Below are 16199 nucleotides of genomic sequence, written 5' to 3'. Positions count from 1 at the left end.
AGCATCACTGACAGCAGTATGCTGATAACCTTGACAGGTTAGGCAGTATTTTTCCACAAATTCATTGGATCTGTTAAAAAAAAAATTATAATTTTTCATCATCCCTTTTAAAGGGACGGAAGTGTAAGGGTGCCCTTGGACAGGATGACCAGTGCTTCTTGGCATGGGCTACTCCCTTCCCCCATGCACCAGCAGATCTTCCCATAGAGTAGAAAACTACTTTTACGCACAAAATTCTGATAGAAAAAGGCCATGGTAGCTAAGAAGTTTCTCCTTTCCTGTGTGTTGGAGCAGATTTCCACCCTTATATGGAATCAATCAGATTCCTTCCCACTTTGCCGTGAACGCTGTGAGCAGCGTATTTACCTTAAAGCAGCATTCCGTCATTAATTTGGTGGGGGTTGGGTAGCTCTGGGAAATAATTTGGGAGAGTATTTTAATCCTAGGACCTGTCACCGTCTCAGCCAAATTTTCCTCTAACAACTTGCACATCAAAATGCGGGTTTTTTTCAGAGCTCTCAGAATCCAAAACTCCCCCAAATCAGTTGCTTATACTCATTTCGAACATAAAACTGCCTGTAGTTTCACCCTTCTCTGTACACCTAATTACTTCTGAATGTAGCGCAGAGATCATCTGCGGCAGCTTGAGCACGTCGTGAGAGATGTGGGGCTGAGGGCAGAGACAGAAAAGCTCAAAGAAAGTCACATTCATGTTTGTTGCCGTCTTCAAAGGCAGCGCGCGCAGAGGGGGACGCGCGGAGGGGGACGCTTGCTGGCACATCCACCATGGCCATGCCTCCCGTTTCGTCAGCCTCTCCCAGCTGTGCTCAGATAAGGGGTTGGGTTCCTGAAGGCAAAACAGGAGATACTTGTTTTGTGATCAAAACCCATCCCTGCTTTTCAGTCGGGTACCTGTGAGGGCTCCTAGGTTCACCAGATAATTTCAGGAGCTCCCAGAAAGGCCGACCTCAGCTGCATGCTTCTCAAAGCACTGGCAGAAATGGTGCTACCACCCATCTCAAGAGGGTCCCGGGGACAACGGCACTTGTCCTCAAAATAGGGAGAGCTGGCAGATGAGAGTACTGGGTTTGGGTCCGCCCATCAGGATGGCTTGCATGTTTTACCTAAACAGTCACCAGAGAAAATAAGCAAGTAAGCTGTGGTCCCTGCTTCCTCTCCTAGCGCAGCCTGTGCCCTGGGAGTGGGATGCTCCCCCAGGAAGGGCAGGACAGGCACCTAATTCACAGCTTGGAGGACCAGCTACCCATTTCCCATCTCTCCAGTAAACACTTGAGCTGTATTGTAGTGCCAGAGGCCCCACAGTGACAACAGCAATGACTTGAAGTTGAAATATTTACTTTTACTGGTAGTGATCTTTCAAAGCCTACATACAGCCAGGTACATCTGAGTAGGACTTGAAGGTCTGGATTAAAAAGTAGATGGAGACACTTTCCTGACCAGGACATCCAGTCTCCCGAGAGGTCTGGGAATTCAGGGATGCTGCTCCTGTCAGTAATTTATGTTGGCCACCTGTGGGAAGTTCCCTTCTCAACCTAAGGTACCATTTAGGAATGGCCACTTCTTCCCATGCACTGGGCAGGGAAGTCTGCACGCTGCTGGTAAGGTGCGGGTGCCTACGCTGTGGGTGATCAACTCTGTTAACTCCAGGATGGGAGCTGATGTACCCACCTAGCTACATCCCCCATGCCAAAAGGCAGACGGGGGCTGCAAGGGTGAGAGTCCCTCACCCGCCCTCATGGCTGGCAGGTGAAGGGTTGGGCAGGGAGTCAATCATGCCAGAGGAAAGGGTGTGATGGCTATCATGGCCTCTGAGCTGCTGTTGTCTGCTCTGTTAAACTCTAATGGGGTTAGAAAAGCCTGGAGGAGTGGCTCTGCTGGGAGCTGGGGAGTGTGTACAGGAGGGAGCTGTGGTTTACAGCCTTGATGAGAAGAGCAAAGGATGAGCAGAGCTGAAGGATTGGTGTTTCTAGGGAAGCTGAAGGGAAAAAAAAAAAAAGTTCTCATTAGCTTGAAGAAATGATCTGGCTGTAGGTATTTGCAGAAAGGGGTAGGAACAAAGTCTCTGGAAAGGCTTTCCAGAAGGGTTAACAGGAAGGGGAAAGCAGGGAGAATCTGACTTTAAGTTTATTAATAAACTAGACCTTCAAGCTTTTGATCACAAATTGCTCCCTGTGATGGGCTGTTGGCTGCAGAAGGGAGGGAGCTGGCGCAGCGGCGTGACCTGACACTGCGGGAAGCCCAGCTGGAGTGACTCTGCTACTCGCTCTGTATGAAGGCGGCAGCTCTTCCCAGTTGCCAAACGGCCAAACAGTATGTGGAGGCTGGCTGTAGGTCATTCATCTACTGAGGAAAGAAGTTTTCCCAGGGTAGTAGTGAGGTGTCTCATCAGCTGCAGCTTTTTGCTCATCATCTCTCTGACCCTTTCTGCTTTAAAATCTCTGCTCAAGTCCGCCCAGAGCTCTGTTTCTGTGGGGATGCTCCTCATTTTCTACCTGAAGGTTGAGAAATAAATTGTAAACTCAGGTGTGACCTACAAATAGGAAGGTCTTCCTATTTCTCTTGTTGAATTTGTCAGGTCCAGTGATTGGGATGTGACTAGTATTTAAGCAGGGGGAAATTTCACTCCTTTTCCCTTGTGAGTGAAAATTAGTTATTTTATATATTGAGACACTAAATTACAAATTTTTTTGACTGGGGCTTATTCTTCTGCTGTTGCAGAGTGCTGTGCAAAGCAGCCACTTCTAGCACACAGGTCAGAAAGTCTAGTTTTACTTAAACAATTTTATTTTACTATGTGCATCACAGTTTATGTACGGTGACAATTGCTCCTTGCCATATGAACTTTGGGATTGCTGTGCTGAGCAAAATTTGCACGGTTTTCTTCTAAACACCTTTCTTAGCGTAACTCATTACTCACAGTGTGCCGCTGTAATTTATAGATGGCTGTGCCTCAAGGAATGAAATGACCTCTGTCACTATCGCATAAATAAGGCTTAGGAATACCAGGATTTTCATATCAGATGGAGTAGGCTTCTTCCAGCATTTATATAGAAGTAGTGGTATGTTATAGATTTATTTAAGGCTGCAATAGTTTTTTGAACATTATGCTGCCAACAGTACTGTCTGAAATAAAGAAATTGGAGCCCAAAGATGGGATAGAAAAGCACACATGATGGCTATTAAAAAACAACTGTCTGTTTAGTCAATACAAGTTCAGAACTGTTGGCTGGTAAATCTCAACTCTTCTCTAACGTTTGACTGCGTATTAAAATATATCAATAGATGTTCTATTATGTGACTAACCTATTACTTGGAGACTTTCTGACAGGTAAAAAAATAGTGTAGATATCAATCACCTAAAAATTGATTAAAAAAAATCTTTTTCTTGGCTGTAGTTTTTGATCAAGAAATGAAGAGAGAAGATGCTGATTTCAGGCTATAAAAGCATTGAGGCCAAATTCATGCTATGTGCAGGTATATGAAAAGTAGGTTAAACAAAAGCAAGCAGTTTTCAAAACCCTGTAAATTCTGCATCATGGAGGACATATTCTGCTCTGAATGCCACCCGTGTGTCCTGGTGGTGTGTAGCCACGGGGATGCTACCGCTGGTCTGTGCATGGAGAAGGGGATAGAGAACTGGAAAGTGCCCTCAATTCATTATGTCCTCTCTAATATGGCTTTTTTCAGTGGGGATCTAGCCTCCCTTTAAAGCTGCCTGAGAAAAAAGCCTTCCACCTGCATCTTTCCTGGGCAAGTGGAAGGTTACAAACTGCCTCTGTGCAGCTGATTTTGGTCCCTGGGGTCTGACTCTTCCTTTAGCAGCATGACCTTTGCTTTGCGGTAGCCCTACCAGCACTTATTAAGTTGCTTCAGGTTTACACCACTGAAGGTGCAAGGAGAGTCTGCCCCTTTATGACTCTTACTAGACACCCAGAGTGGGATGGCAAACATGGCGAAATGCTTTTTTAAATCTTTATTATGTAAAACTGAATTCCCAGTTACAGCTGAGGCTTCATTGTTTGGTTTTCAGCAGCGATGATTTATGGATAATTATAATTAGAGAAATAAGCCATGAAGACCTTTAAAAAAAATCTAGCAAGGAAAAGAACATTTTAGTCTCACTAAACCCACTAAATTAAACATGTGGGTTTCAGTAGAGGACAAGGAAGGGCTTACTGAAAACTTAATATAATAAAAATGGTCTTATAAAGATTTGGTGATGCCACTAGTTAACAGAACTATATTTTCTCTGAATCCCTCAGGACTGTTAAAACTAGATTTGAAGTGATCGCAAGTGAAATTCTTTTGATGAAAATATCTCTTCATAACACAAACATGTCCTAAACTGCCAGAATTGTTTGCCTCGTTATAATATAAGTGAGGGCAGCATCAGTCCGATTCTGAACTCAGGAGGCATAATTACAAGGAGAAATGAGAAAAAACTATCTGGATTGTGCTACCATTATAAATGACTCATCCTTTTAAGAACTGGAAAAAGCTTATTCACATTTCTTAAATATCTTTAATATCTCAAAGAAGAGCTGCAAAATGCCAAGACTATTTCCAACCTGCTCTTAACACAAGGCCATTATCCCTGTTTATTCTTTCAGTTCGTTGTAGCATCACTAATGGCTCTCTGTCTATAAAAGTTATGAACCTAATTTAACTTTAGAAGTCTTGTTTCTGTACCATGAAAGGCCGTGAATTCATACACAAGTCAATTTTTTTTCACATCTTGTATTGGCTTCTGTTTTGTTGTTGTTGTTGAAACGAGATCAGTGTTGCTATGTAAGCCATCAAATATACTTCTTAAAGATTGTTTTGTAATGAACTCTATCTTTCAGTATGCTATTGAACCAAGAATTTGGAATCAGAGAGGCAGAACACCATGAAAAAGACCATAAAACAAACCTCCCTCTCTTTTAAAATGTACCGTCCTTCTTTTCTGTGAAAAGATGTTATTGTGTCTCTGGTCCATGAGTATAAAAATTACTGAGTGCGTATAACTGAGTCTGCCTCTACTGCAAATTCTCACTGCGGCAAGATACAGAAATGCTAAGCAAAAATTGGCTCAGGCACATGTACCTACTACTCATACCAACTTCATGGCATTCAAACTCTAATGTAAGGGCAAATATTCAAGTTGCTTTAGAAAATAGTAAAACGGATAGCTTCAGTGAACTCACTGCAATTCAAAGAAACGTTACAGGTCCTGAAGCTGGTACATGCTATTTAATAATCCGGCTGTGCAACAGTTTGAGTGTTTTTTTCTGCAGTAGTTGTAAGTGTAAAGAATGAGGAGCAGCACTAATAAAAACACAACAAAGATTTAAGAAAAGGATTTGATCCCCCCTGAGTACTTGAACTGCTTTGCTGAAGGCAGGGTGGCGTTACCGTGTCTCCCAATTTGAGATTCACACCATTCATCTCGACGTAGGAAAATGACTGCAGGGTGGTGTCACGCTGAATCTGCTCTTTCTTGGCAGGGTTGGACAGGCGCGACCAGACCACCACGTACCGCAGTGGTGGCTTTGAGGAGGGGCGGCAGTAAGTGCACTTCAGATGGACACGTCCTTGCACAAGCGCGGGAGTTATCACTGGTTGCAAAGCCAGGCTTGTGAGTTTGTCTGGAAAAAGGAAACAAAAGACGGATGTAGGACAAAACGTTATTTTAATATTATAATTGTTCACTCAACAAGAAGATTTCAATATAACCAAATATGGGAAAAATGCTACATTTTATATTCTTGTGATTTGATTATTAACTATGTAAGTAAGAAAATGTATTTCATACAAAAAGCAAAAATTGGTAAATGTGTACTGACTACCCATCGTTAAAATATTTGACCTGGGTTTTTTGTGTTTTGTTTTTTTTTTTTTTATTCTGCAGTAAGAGGAATGTTATTGAAATGAAGCACTCAGATTAATACAAATTAATTACTCTAGCAAAGGCCATCAGCTTTGCATTCCCCTGAAGCACAGCCTTTTGATCCAAGTTTTGCAATAAGTACAGAAAAGAGATGAGAAACAATTATGTTGCAGAGGTAAACTGACTCTCAGAGAGCACTCAGCCCATATTGCCATGCTCTGAAGATCCTTTCCAGGCTGTTCTGGGACGTACATAGGCTAAGTCTGCTCAATATAGTCTCCCTCTGCCCAGAATAATGCCACTGCTCTAAAAATACAGCCTGCTTTCTGTAGGCTTCAACAAGTAATGAAGTCTGAAACTTTTCTTCCTGTTAAACTCACCTAGAAAGTAGAAACAAAAAGATGTATAATACTGTAGGGTGATGTTCTTTCATCTCTAGAGACTCGGACTCAAACAGGACGTGAAGTTGGTTCAGATGCTTTGAAAGGATAAATTAAGTACCTTTTTTTGAGGAGTGTAGAAAATATTACGGAAGCCCAAGAGAATAAGGTATGAGGCTGTTATAGCAGAGTGAAGAACCAATATATTGACATCTGTCTAGGGTAAATAACAAGAAGTAAGAAAAAGAAACAAGTTACTTAAAATATGAATAAAGGCCAGTTGTTTATATCCTTTTCTTTATTGTTTCTAAGGGAAGCTGCCTCAAACTGTGGCTCACATCATGACCTTCTGCAGGAAATGACTCCAGAAGGACAAAGTTAGGTGATCAGCTCATGGGAGGATGTGAGCAGAATTGCAAGCTCGTAATGCTGCTTTTCCCAGCTGTGTCCTTTCTGCCAAGCTATGAAGCTTTAAATTCGTTTTGATTTGCAGCTAAGAAGTGCTGACCGGCGTTCTGTTCCCGAGCCTCCAGCGGATGGGGCTGGGGGATTGACCCCAGCAAGAAGCCGTGACGGTGCCAGCTGGACCCAGCTCTGGGGCTGCATGAGGGCTCCTGTGGTGCAATGGTCACAGCTGAATTTAAGACACTGAGTTAACAACATCCAATAAAAACTTTCAGCTTCGGGTGTTTTCCACCCCATACATGACACTGCAAAAACATCCCAAAGACAAGAAGTTAAAAGACTCAGGAGAGCTGGACCTCACTGAAATGCCTAGGAAAAAGGTGAAAGCTTCAACAGTAGCGGTAAGAAAAAGGCAGCAGGTTGTTAGTTTGGGATAGATGGGAAATGATAAGCTTTCTTTTATGAAAAATGCCATCAGATTTACATCACTAAACAGGTATGGATTAACAGAAAGGACAAAACTAATCACCCAAAAGGTATTGGTAAAAAATTCTTCAAACAAGGGTATTGGAAACCTTATGGTTTAAAAAAAGCCAAGCTTGAACTGGAAAATTACTGTATTCAGTTAAAAAGTAATCTCTGAGAAAGAATAATGGAAATTAAAGAGCAGTTTCATTTATTTTAACGGATATTTTTTATTTCAAATAGTGACTTAGTCTCACTTTCTTTGAGCTTTTTTCCCTCCCTCTTCATGTGGGAATGTTAAAATATTGATAAAGATAAGAAAATAGATATCTCTCTCTTTAAAATTTATTTAAGCTTGAATTTCACCTGATTGAAAGGTGTTAACCCTAGTTTCTCAGTGTGTCATGTCTCTGTTGAAACGCCGAAAAGGAAGTATAAAGGTAATTTTTTTCTTTTGAGAAAGAGCTGTCTTTTCTGACTAAATCTATATGTACCAGAACATGCTCTGAAGTTCAGAAGGTTTAACTGAGTGAGCAATTGCTTTCTGCTATTCCTTTGTTTCCTAGCTACCGAACAGAGGTTAGATCTCTTGTAGTAGGCTGAAAATTATTTCTGACGAGAGTAATTATATAAATGTCACGAAAAAGATGTTATCAGTTTTGGTTTTTTTTTTCCTTCCAGAGTTTCGAATTATCTTTTTTTTTGGGAATACTGGATTACTGGAGATAAGAACAGAACTTAGATGCAGCATCCTGGATACATTGCCTCAATAAAACTGAGATGCCTCCGTTGACTAACTGTGTGCCTTCAAGCCAAGGTGGAGCCGAAGAGGGTATGAAAGGTTACATGCGTACTGTAGCCAAGCAAAGAACACTTCAGTAATACACACCAGATTATATTTTGCACTGCTAACAATAACTATTCCTCAGCAACACCCTGGACGGCCGCTGATTTATTTTTTACATGGTCTGCATCTTACTGGGAGTGATGCTTGACTCGCAAGGTCACCGAGATGTGCATTGCAATACCAGGACCTTTGAACACACAACCAGAGAGACATATGCAATCTTATTGAAAAATACTTTACTGATCCTCACCTTCCGCGCAGTAGCCCATGCATCCTTGAGTAGGCTGCAGGAGATACACAAAGAATTCACCACAGTTCCTGACGGCGATGGGTATCCGAAACAAGCAGCAGTCCTTGGTGCCCCCAGAGAAGACCTGCCAGGTAGCACAGGCTGTGAGCCGCTTGCTCTCACCGGGAGCTGGCAGGGATTCCGACTTCAGCGACAGCCACACCGGAGCTTGTGTCCCGCATTTATTCATCTGAGGATGCACACAAAAGAAACTTTTTACAGCAAAAGCAGTAGGGCTCTGTGGAGAATCACTAAAACCTAAGACTTCGAGTATGGTGAACTTGGAGGGTCAGTGAAAAAGTTGTGTAGGTGGGCATGAAAATGTCTTGCTCAGTTTAGAGAGGTGACTTCACACAGATAAAATTCTCAAAGAACACAATAACTGGTTTCCAAAGTATTTTCCTCTATTTTTGGTTGGTTTGCATAAAAAAGATGAAAGCATGTAAACAGGCTAGATCCTTGCTCTGGGAAGCACACTTTGGACCACATCAGCTGGCCATTCTCATCCATGCTTCATCTGTGGTAGAAGAAAGCAAAGGCTGACAGAGCACGGGGGGCAAGAAGATGTTAGGTCCACCTTGAAGCAGGACACCGCTATGCTCAGAGCATCACACACCAGCACCCTCCTCCAAAACAGCTGCAGCTTCAGCTGCCGTTGTCCTGACAGCTTCTGCCCAACCCCTCCAGCACGTACCGGACACGTCTTTGGGACCTGAGCCTCTCCCTCCAATCTTGAAGGGAAATACATATGCAGGATATACATGATTTGATCAAATTCTCTGGGGTTTTTGACCTTCAGGTTTCTATCTATTAACAGCTTCCACTAAATCCCTGAATCCCCTGGACGTGGCTTAAACTACAGTGTTCTGAGTCATGGCTCGGAGAGGCTGCACCAGATTTACCTTTTCCAACTTAGGGATGGGAAAGGATCGTCTCAGACCTGAATTGCTCTCTGTACCTGCCAGGCTCTTCCCACTGAGTAAAGGGACATGATTATTCAAAGATATCATTAATTTAAGCACCTCAGTGATGAGATTAAGCACAATCTGAGCCTAATAAAATACACACAGCCAATTACAATGGTAACTTCTTATTCTGTGCCATCACCTATCATTTGCCAACATGCAAAGCGTATGGATATTTGAGTTAAGGTTTGAAAATTATTACCAAATACTGACAATAATTTACTCTCAGATATCGGTCATATTCTGCAGAGCGTGACTGCTGCCGTTGCTTTGCATTTCTTCAGCCAGCGATAGTGAACTCTCTCGAATAGTCCCGCTCCGGGGGCACACCTGCCCCTCATGCTATATACATTTGGCTATAGGTCATGTTGGAAAACCCCACCATTGTTTCCCATTGGCTTGGGTTTGCTGCTTCAGTTTTCGAGATCAAAAGTTGCTTGTGACAGGAGGGGAAGCAGTGAAAGTCAAAGGATAAATTTATTATGTCATGTGCCAGTGCCCTCCTGTAGTTTGAATTTTACCTGGGAGCTATACAAGCCAGAAAGTGGGGGCAGGGGAACAGGGGCTGCACACCTGGTAAAAGAAAAGTATTTGAAAAAAATAAAGCATATGGCGTGACACGGTCTGATTTCCATTTGAAGCTCGTTATTGTCAGGCTTCTAAAACAAGCATTCCAGAGAGACACCATTAAAATTGTCCAAAGTCTTTTTTCCCCCCAGAAATGCGGCAGTGGCTGAGCAGAGGGGCTGACCCTGCCCTCCGGTTTGGGTCCTCGTGTCCCCAGTGTCCCCGCAGAAGGCACTGGAACTCGCCCAGCGCAGCAGGTCCCCGGGGAGGAGCAGCATGCCGGCAGTGTGCTGGCAAAGGAGAAGGGGAGATCAGCATGAAAACACTTTTATGAGGAATTTTAGATTAATCCCTCCTTTATTTAAAAGCCATGTTGTGTGTAACTTTTTAAGAGATTTGTTCTGTTTACTTCCAGCTGTAAGGGGCACCGCTGCTTTCTGTGCTGGGAAAAATGTGGATGTCGGGAATTCAGTGTAACCTGGTGAACTTCTGACCTAGAGAACGGGATCTGATGTGAAGTAGCAGGTTTCCAAAGCACATCTTATGAGCATACACCTGTAACGACACAGGAGAGTGGAAGAGAAGATGTGCTGTATGCAGAGGAAGAAGGACGGGCGCAGAGAGAAGGACAGCAACTGGAGCTCAGTGGTCTCTGCTTCATGCTCATGTTATCTTCTTGATGAGTTACTTGCATGTTGAATTTCCTCTTACTCCAGCTAACTGGTGACCTCAGCACCTCTGCTGTAGGTAAAGATGGTTGGAATGAATAAAAATTTTTAAAATCTATGGAGATATTTGTGAGTGTACCTCACAGGTGTTTTGAGCCCCACAAGCTGAGCAGAATGAGAGCAGGAGGGTGCATAGCAGCGGAGATGAACGAGCGCTGGAGCTCAGTGGGTGTGTGCAAGCTTGCAGAAAGCCTTGAAGGAAAATGTTTTGGTAAGGAGAGGCAGCGCAGCCTACCCATCCCTCCCAGGACTTCCCTGCAGAGCAGATGGCTGTCTCTGCACCCCACGAGGCTTCGTGTTCCCGCTGACCCCATCACTGGCACCAGCGCTTGCTGCCCGAGGAGCAGGAGGAGGAGGAGGAGGGACGCCGACACCGCTCATGTCACGGGAGGCAGTCCCGGTGCTGCTAACACCCGCTACAAAGGGCTGTTGCCACCATTTACTGATATTCAGCTGCTGAAACGTGACCTTCATTGCTTTGAGGCAACTCAATCTCATGTAAATACCTGTGTCTCAAGGAATATTTGCACCCACAGCTGAACAAATTGAAAAAAATACTCTAACGATTTATTGTAGAAGACCTTTCGCCGCTTGAGATGAGCCGCTGTATCCATTCGCTTTTGCCTTTACCGGTGTAACCGGCCCCAAAAGGACAGCGCTGCTCCACGGGGAGCGCGGCCACCCCTGGCCGGGCATGCGTGGTGCCTCAGTTTCCCTGACCTTGGGCACTCACTCTTTGTGCACCCTGCTTCCTTATCTCTAAACCAAAGGTAGAAGTGGCTGAGATGGTAATAGTACTGCCGAAAAGATAAATTCATTAATAAGACACCCACCTATCTGCTGTGCTGTGGACCATGCAGATAAATAGACAGATGCAAGTGCATTCTGGCTGTGAAAAAAGACAAAATGTGATCCGTACGTGAAAGTGGGTCTATATCCCCTGTTAACACATAGAGGGGAAAAAATAAAACACTGAAATAAGAGGATGGTGATTTTCTCCCTTTTTGTATTTATCCTCGCCATAAGTCTGTCAACCACTTCAGTGCTCCAAAAAGTATGGGTTAGCACCGCTGACGTCAGCCGCGCGCGTTGTGTGCGGGCTTTCTGATAACCCCCCGCTGTGATCTGCGGCACCCTGGATTTGTTCTGGCAAACCTTGCACTGAAACTGTTTGAGCGAAATAGTTCATTATGTAATGTGCACAAATTATAAGCAATAATGAACCCTTTTGACTGACTTTGCACCTGGGAAAAGTCAGACAGTGAGAAGGCAAGTTCTTGTAACAAACTATGATGCAGTGTTACAGGCTGTTCAAGGAAGAATTTTGGTATAAATCAAATATTTCTGTTTTCCTGGCAGCTTTATGACATGCATGCATTTATTTTCTGCTTTGAGCTACACGCTGTCCCTCTGAGTCAGGTAAGTTGCCCCATGCTAGCCGAAAGGATTTGCTGCGTGAGGCCTCTGTGAATTAGAAAACAGGACTGGGAAGGCAAGGGCAAATGTATATTCATGTATTCAACTAGCAGTACAGATAAGAACAGAAAAGAAAAAAAAAATTTAAAAAGTCTAGGAGAATAGACTTCAAAGAGCCAAAATTTTTCAAGTCCCAGCTGTGGCATAATTAGCATTAAATATTGTAGCAGTCATTTGGGAGAGTAACCAGAAAATCGAATACAGAGGTAGTGAAGGATTGGCACTTAAGATACAGCACTTTCCTGCCATAACTACAGTCATTGCTGCTCTAAGAATAGTGTAAAGCTGTGGGAATCTCACGCCATAATTCAGCAGCATTTCCAAAACGAAGAAGAGGAATTATACAGCTGCGGCCTGAGACGAGCGAACTCCGAAAGCCTCTCGCAGGTGGGAGCTCCTCTGCTGGGACGCCGGTGGTGAGGGTCAGGCCGGGGCTTTGCTGGGCTTCCCCAGGAGAGCTCCGTGCCGCGGGCTGCACGGCAACACCGATGCAGAATCAGCCTTTCTCACTCAAAATGGAAGCTGCGCAGCAGGAAGGACAATCGGTTACAACACTAGCGACACCGGTAACCAAGTGTGTGACCACAGCCCGTCCACTTATTTCTGAGAGAATCGGCAGGTCTAGTGAGGAACAATCTCCCTCCCCACAGATCCTGTCCCTCCTGTATGTCTTAAGCGGTGCCCTGGATGGCGAGCTGCAGCGCGTGGTGGATTAACACCCCGTGTAAGGGATCGCGTGCGTTTGATTGCTTCAGCTGACACGTTTACTTGGGCTTGCAACTGGTCAATGTAATGGCAAGTCAGCGAAGTAAACTATGCTGTTGTAAATCCTAAATTTGTGTCGTTCGGTGCATCTGTATCATGTACCCAGAGACACAGCTTGCACAAAGGACGACATATCTAACACAAAGTCTTGGGTTTGCGTGTCAGGGTCTGGCAATGGGGGGGCTGCAGGGGTGGCTTCTGTGAGAAGCTGCCAGAAGCTTCCCCCATGTCCGACAGAGCCAGTGCCAGCCGGCTACAGGACGGACCTGCTGCTGGCCAAGGCCGAGCCCATCAGCGATGGTGGCAGCGCCTCTGGGGGAACGGGGAAAAGGGGAAAAAAATGGCACATGGCAATTGCAGCTGGAAAGAGGAGTGAGGATGGGTGAGAGGAGCAGCCCTGCAGCCCCCAGCCCAGAGCAGGAGGGGCTCCCGGCACCGGAGCAGAGGGTCCCCGGCAGCCCCCGGGGAGGCCGGCTGTGCCCCTGTGGCCATGGAGCTCCACGGGGGAGCAGATCTGCACCCGCACCCGGGGAGGGCCCCACACCGGAGCAGGGGGATGCCCGAAGGAGGCCGTGACCCCGTGGGCAGCCCGCGCTGGGGCTGGCTCCTGGCACGGCCTGTGGCCCCGTGGGGAGAGAGAGGAGCCCCGGCTGGAGCAGGTTTGCTGGCAGGACCTGGGACCCCGCGGGGCCAGGCTGGAGCAGCCTGTTCCTGAAGGACGGCACCCGTGGGGGGACCCGGGCTGGAGCAGTTCGTGAAGAACTGCAGCCTGTGGGAAGGACTCACGCTGGAGAAGTCCATGGAGGACTGTCTCCCGTGGGAGGGACCCCAGGCTGGAGCAGGGCAGAGGGTGAGGAGTCCTCCCCCTGAGGAGGAAGGAGCGGCAGAGACCAGGTGTGATGGACTGACCACAGACCCATTCCCCGTCCCCCTGCGCCGCTTGGGGGGAGGAGGGAGAGAAAATCCGGAATCAGGTTGAGCCCGGGAAGGAAGGAGAGGTGGGGGGAAGATGTTTTAAGATTTAGTTCTTATTTTTCTCATTATATGACTCTGATCTGATTGGTCATAAATTCAATTATTTTTTCCCCAAGTCGGGTCTGTTTTGCCCGTGACGGGAATTGCCGAGTGATCTCCCTGTCCTTACCTGGACCCACGAGCCGTTGGTTGTGTTTTCTCTCCCCTTTCCAGCTGAGGGGGGCAGTGATGGAGCGGCTCTGGGGGGCACCTGGTGCCCAGCCATGGCCAACCCACCACACACAAAAGAGTTTTTAGGCTGTTGCCAGGTTTATCTAGTGGCCAGTATCCTTTCATACTTTATCCAATAATAAATAACTGCTGTTTTTAATCTTCAAAGCATTTTATAAACCATACCCAATTAATCTTCGCAACACCTCTATGTGGCAGGTAAACATTTCATAATAAGTATTTTTGATTCATAATTAGGCACCAGCTAATCTTTTAAATAATTCATTTCAGAAAACCTAAGCCAAAAAAAAAAAAAAAGAAATTTGTTCCTCCTTTGCCAAAACAATGGGACAAACCATTATTGTTTAATCCAATGATGTCTCCTTCCATTTAGTTGGGGTTTGGAGAATCAACTAGTTTGATTGATTGAACACTCTAAGGTTCTTTATAATTGCACAAAGGAATCAAGCTTGATTGTTCTTGTCACTTGGGTATTGCACTGAAATTATGCTGTTAAAAATAAGTAGCACCATATGTAAGAAATGCATTGTTTTAGTTAGATGGAGATGGAAGGCTTTTTGGTATACTGTTGGTTGGCAGTTAAAGCATTGTGACTTCGCATCTGTTATCCACTCAAAACTTTACTTTGTCTTAGTTTTTTTCAATTTCTTTGTGGTAAGTGAAAGTAAATAAGATTTTTCATTTCAGTCTGGGGCTGAACTCCACAGAAATCAGTTTACGACAGGAATATCAGTAGTAGCAATTAAACTGGTGCCTGTCTTCTGTTTCTTTTAAGTACATGTTTCTGAACAATACAGGCTGTAATTGTAATTTCTACAGAAGTCTTTTTGTATGTCTGAAAAACAAACAAGAATAACAAAACCTCTTCATACCTACCATTATGATTTGGAGTATTCACGTATGCATGTGAGAATTACAGATGAAATAATACCTTGAAAGTGTCACTTGCTTTTAAGTTCATAAAACAATTGCAAATCAAAGTAGGATTGGATTCAGAGCAAAATAAAAATTGAAACAAAATAAAAAATTAATTGTATTCAGTTGAGCTATTGTATTTTGATTGTGAGTATAAAATGTTCTACAACAGGTTAAGTAGAGGACGAAATTAAACTGAGTATGGGAAAAAGTAAATCTTCTTCTTCTCCAGGGCCTACAATATTAAGTATCATAGGCAGGTTAGATCTGACATGCTTTAACATGACCTCGTTTTATACACCAAAGATCAGCATTTAAGGCTATGTTTGAGCCTAGTACCTATATATATATATATAAAAAAAAAAAAAAAAGGATATTGTTAAAAATGCAACTGTTGAGAAAACACCAGCCCTGACTGCATAACATGTCATTCTTATGCCACATTTACAGTTGTACATGAATTTAAAACATATACGAATTTGGAGATGGTTTTGCTCATTTAGAGAATGAAATTTCTGAAGAAGGTTATTGGAAGTAATCTTGATATACTGTCACAGGCAGGTATTACTGGGAGTTTCCAAAACAGAGTGTCATATCCATAACTAACCTGTAGAAATCCTTGCTGCAGGACTGTCGATGCTAAAAAATTACAGCGACTGGACTCTCTTCCCTCATGGGAAAGAAATTTCTTTAAAGTCTCATACAACCCATGTCTGAATCCAGAAGTCCCTGAACCGGGGTGTTGCTGGAGATTGGTAACGTGCAAATCTGAAACTATTCCCCTGCTCCTGCCCTTCCCTCCAGACAAACACATTTGGCTGCTGGCAAGGACAAGCGCCTGGGGCCGTTGGACCTCTGCTGTGGTGCAAGAGGTCACCCGGAGGCTCCTGCCATGCCCGTCAACAGGATTGCGGAAAATAAAGTGAACCGAAGTGAGGGGCTGCCTTAAGACTGGGAGGAAGCCAAAACTGAAGCAGCAGGTGCTCTGACAGGTTGCACTTGAGCTGATGGGATACAGTGTTGTGCACATATATACCTATGTGTGTGTATGTGCATCTGTGTAAATGTATGTCTATACACATGGCACGTGCCTATCAGTCCAGGTAGCATGCACATTTTTGTATGCATACATATATAAATGCTGAACCCTATATCTGGGCCATCTGTATTGCTGGGTGTTGTGGGAGGACTGCTGGCTAATGAAGTACTTGGGCATTTCAGAAGATTTGGAGACCAGTGAGACCAGTGTCTCACCTCGGCAGTGGGCGTGCAGTGATTTTTGTGGTCAGTGTGGTAACATC

At 44.4% G+C, this 16199-nt stretch overlaps 1 protein-coding gene across 1 annotated transcript in view; it reads right to left on the bottom strand.

Moving 5' to 3' along the window:
* Window positions 1-16199, bottom strand: part of LOC309406125 (von Willebrand factor D and EGF domain-containing protein-like) — a gene marked incomplete at its 3' end in the record, with an annotated part of 194780 nt that overhangs the window by 136753 nt on the left and 41828 nt on the right. Inside the window, exons 3-4 of the mRNA XM_082001163.1 lie at window positions 8238-8466; window positions 5416-5648 (exon numbers count right to left, since the gene is read on the bottom strand). Coding sequence (XP_081857289.1) covers window positions 5416-5648; window positions 8238-8466 — 462 coding nt within the window. The remainder of the gene's footprint in view (window positions 1-5415; window positions 5649-8237; window positions 8467-16199) is intronic.

This window comes from Phaethon aethereus (genome assembly GCF_964289735.1).
Source record: "Phaethon aethereus genome assembly, chromosome: 6".
NCBI lineage: Eukaryota > Metazoa > Chordata > Aves > Phaethontiformes > Phaethontidae > Phaethon > Phaethon aethereus.
The sequence above is the reverse complement of the archived record's forward strand: the minus strand, read 5'-3'. Positions and strand labels throughout refer to the sequence as shown.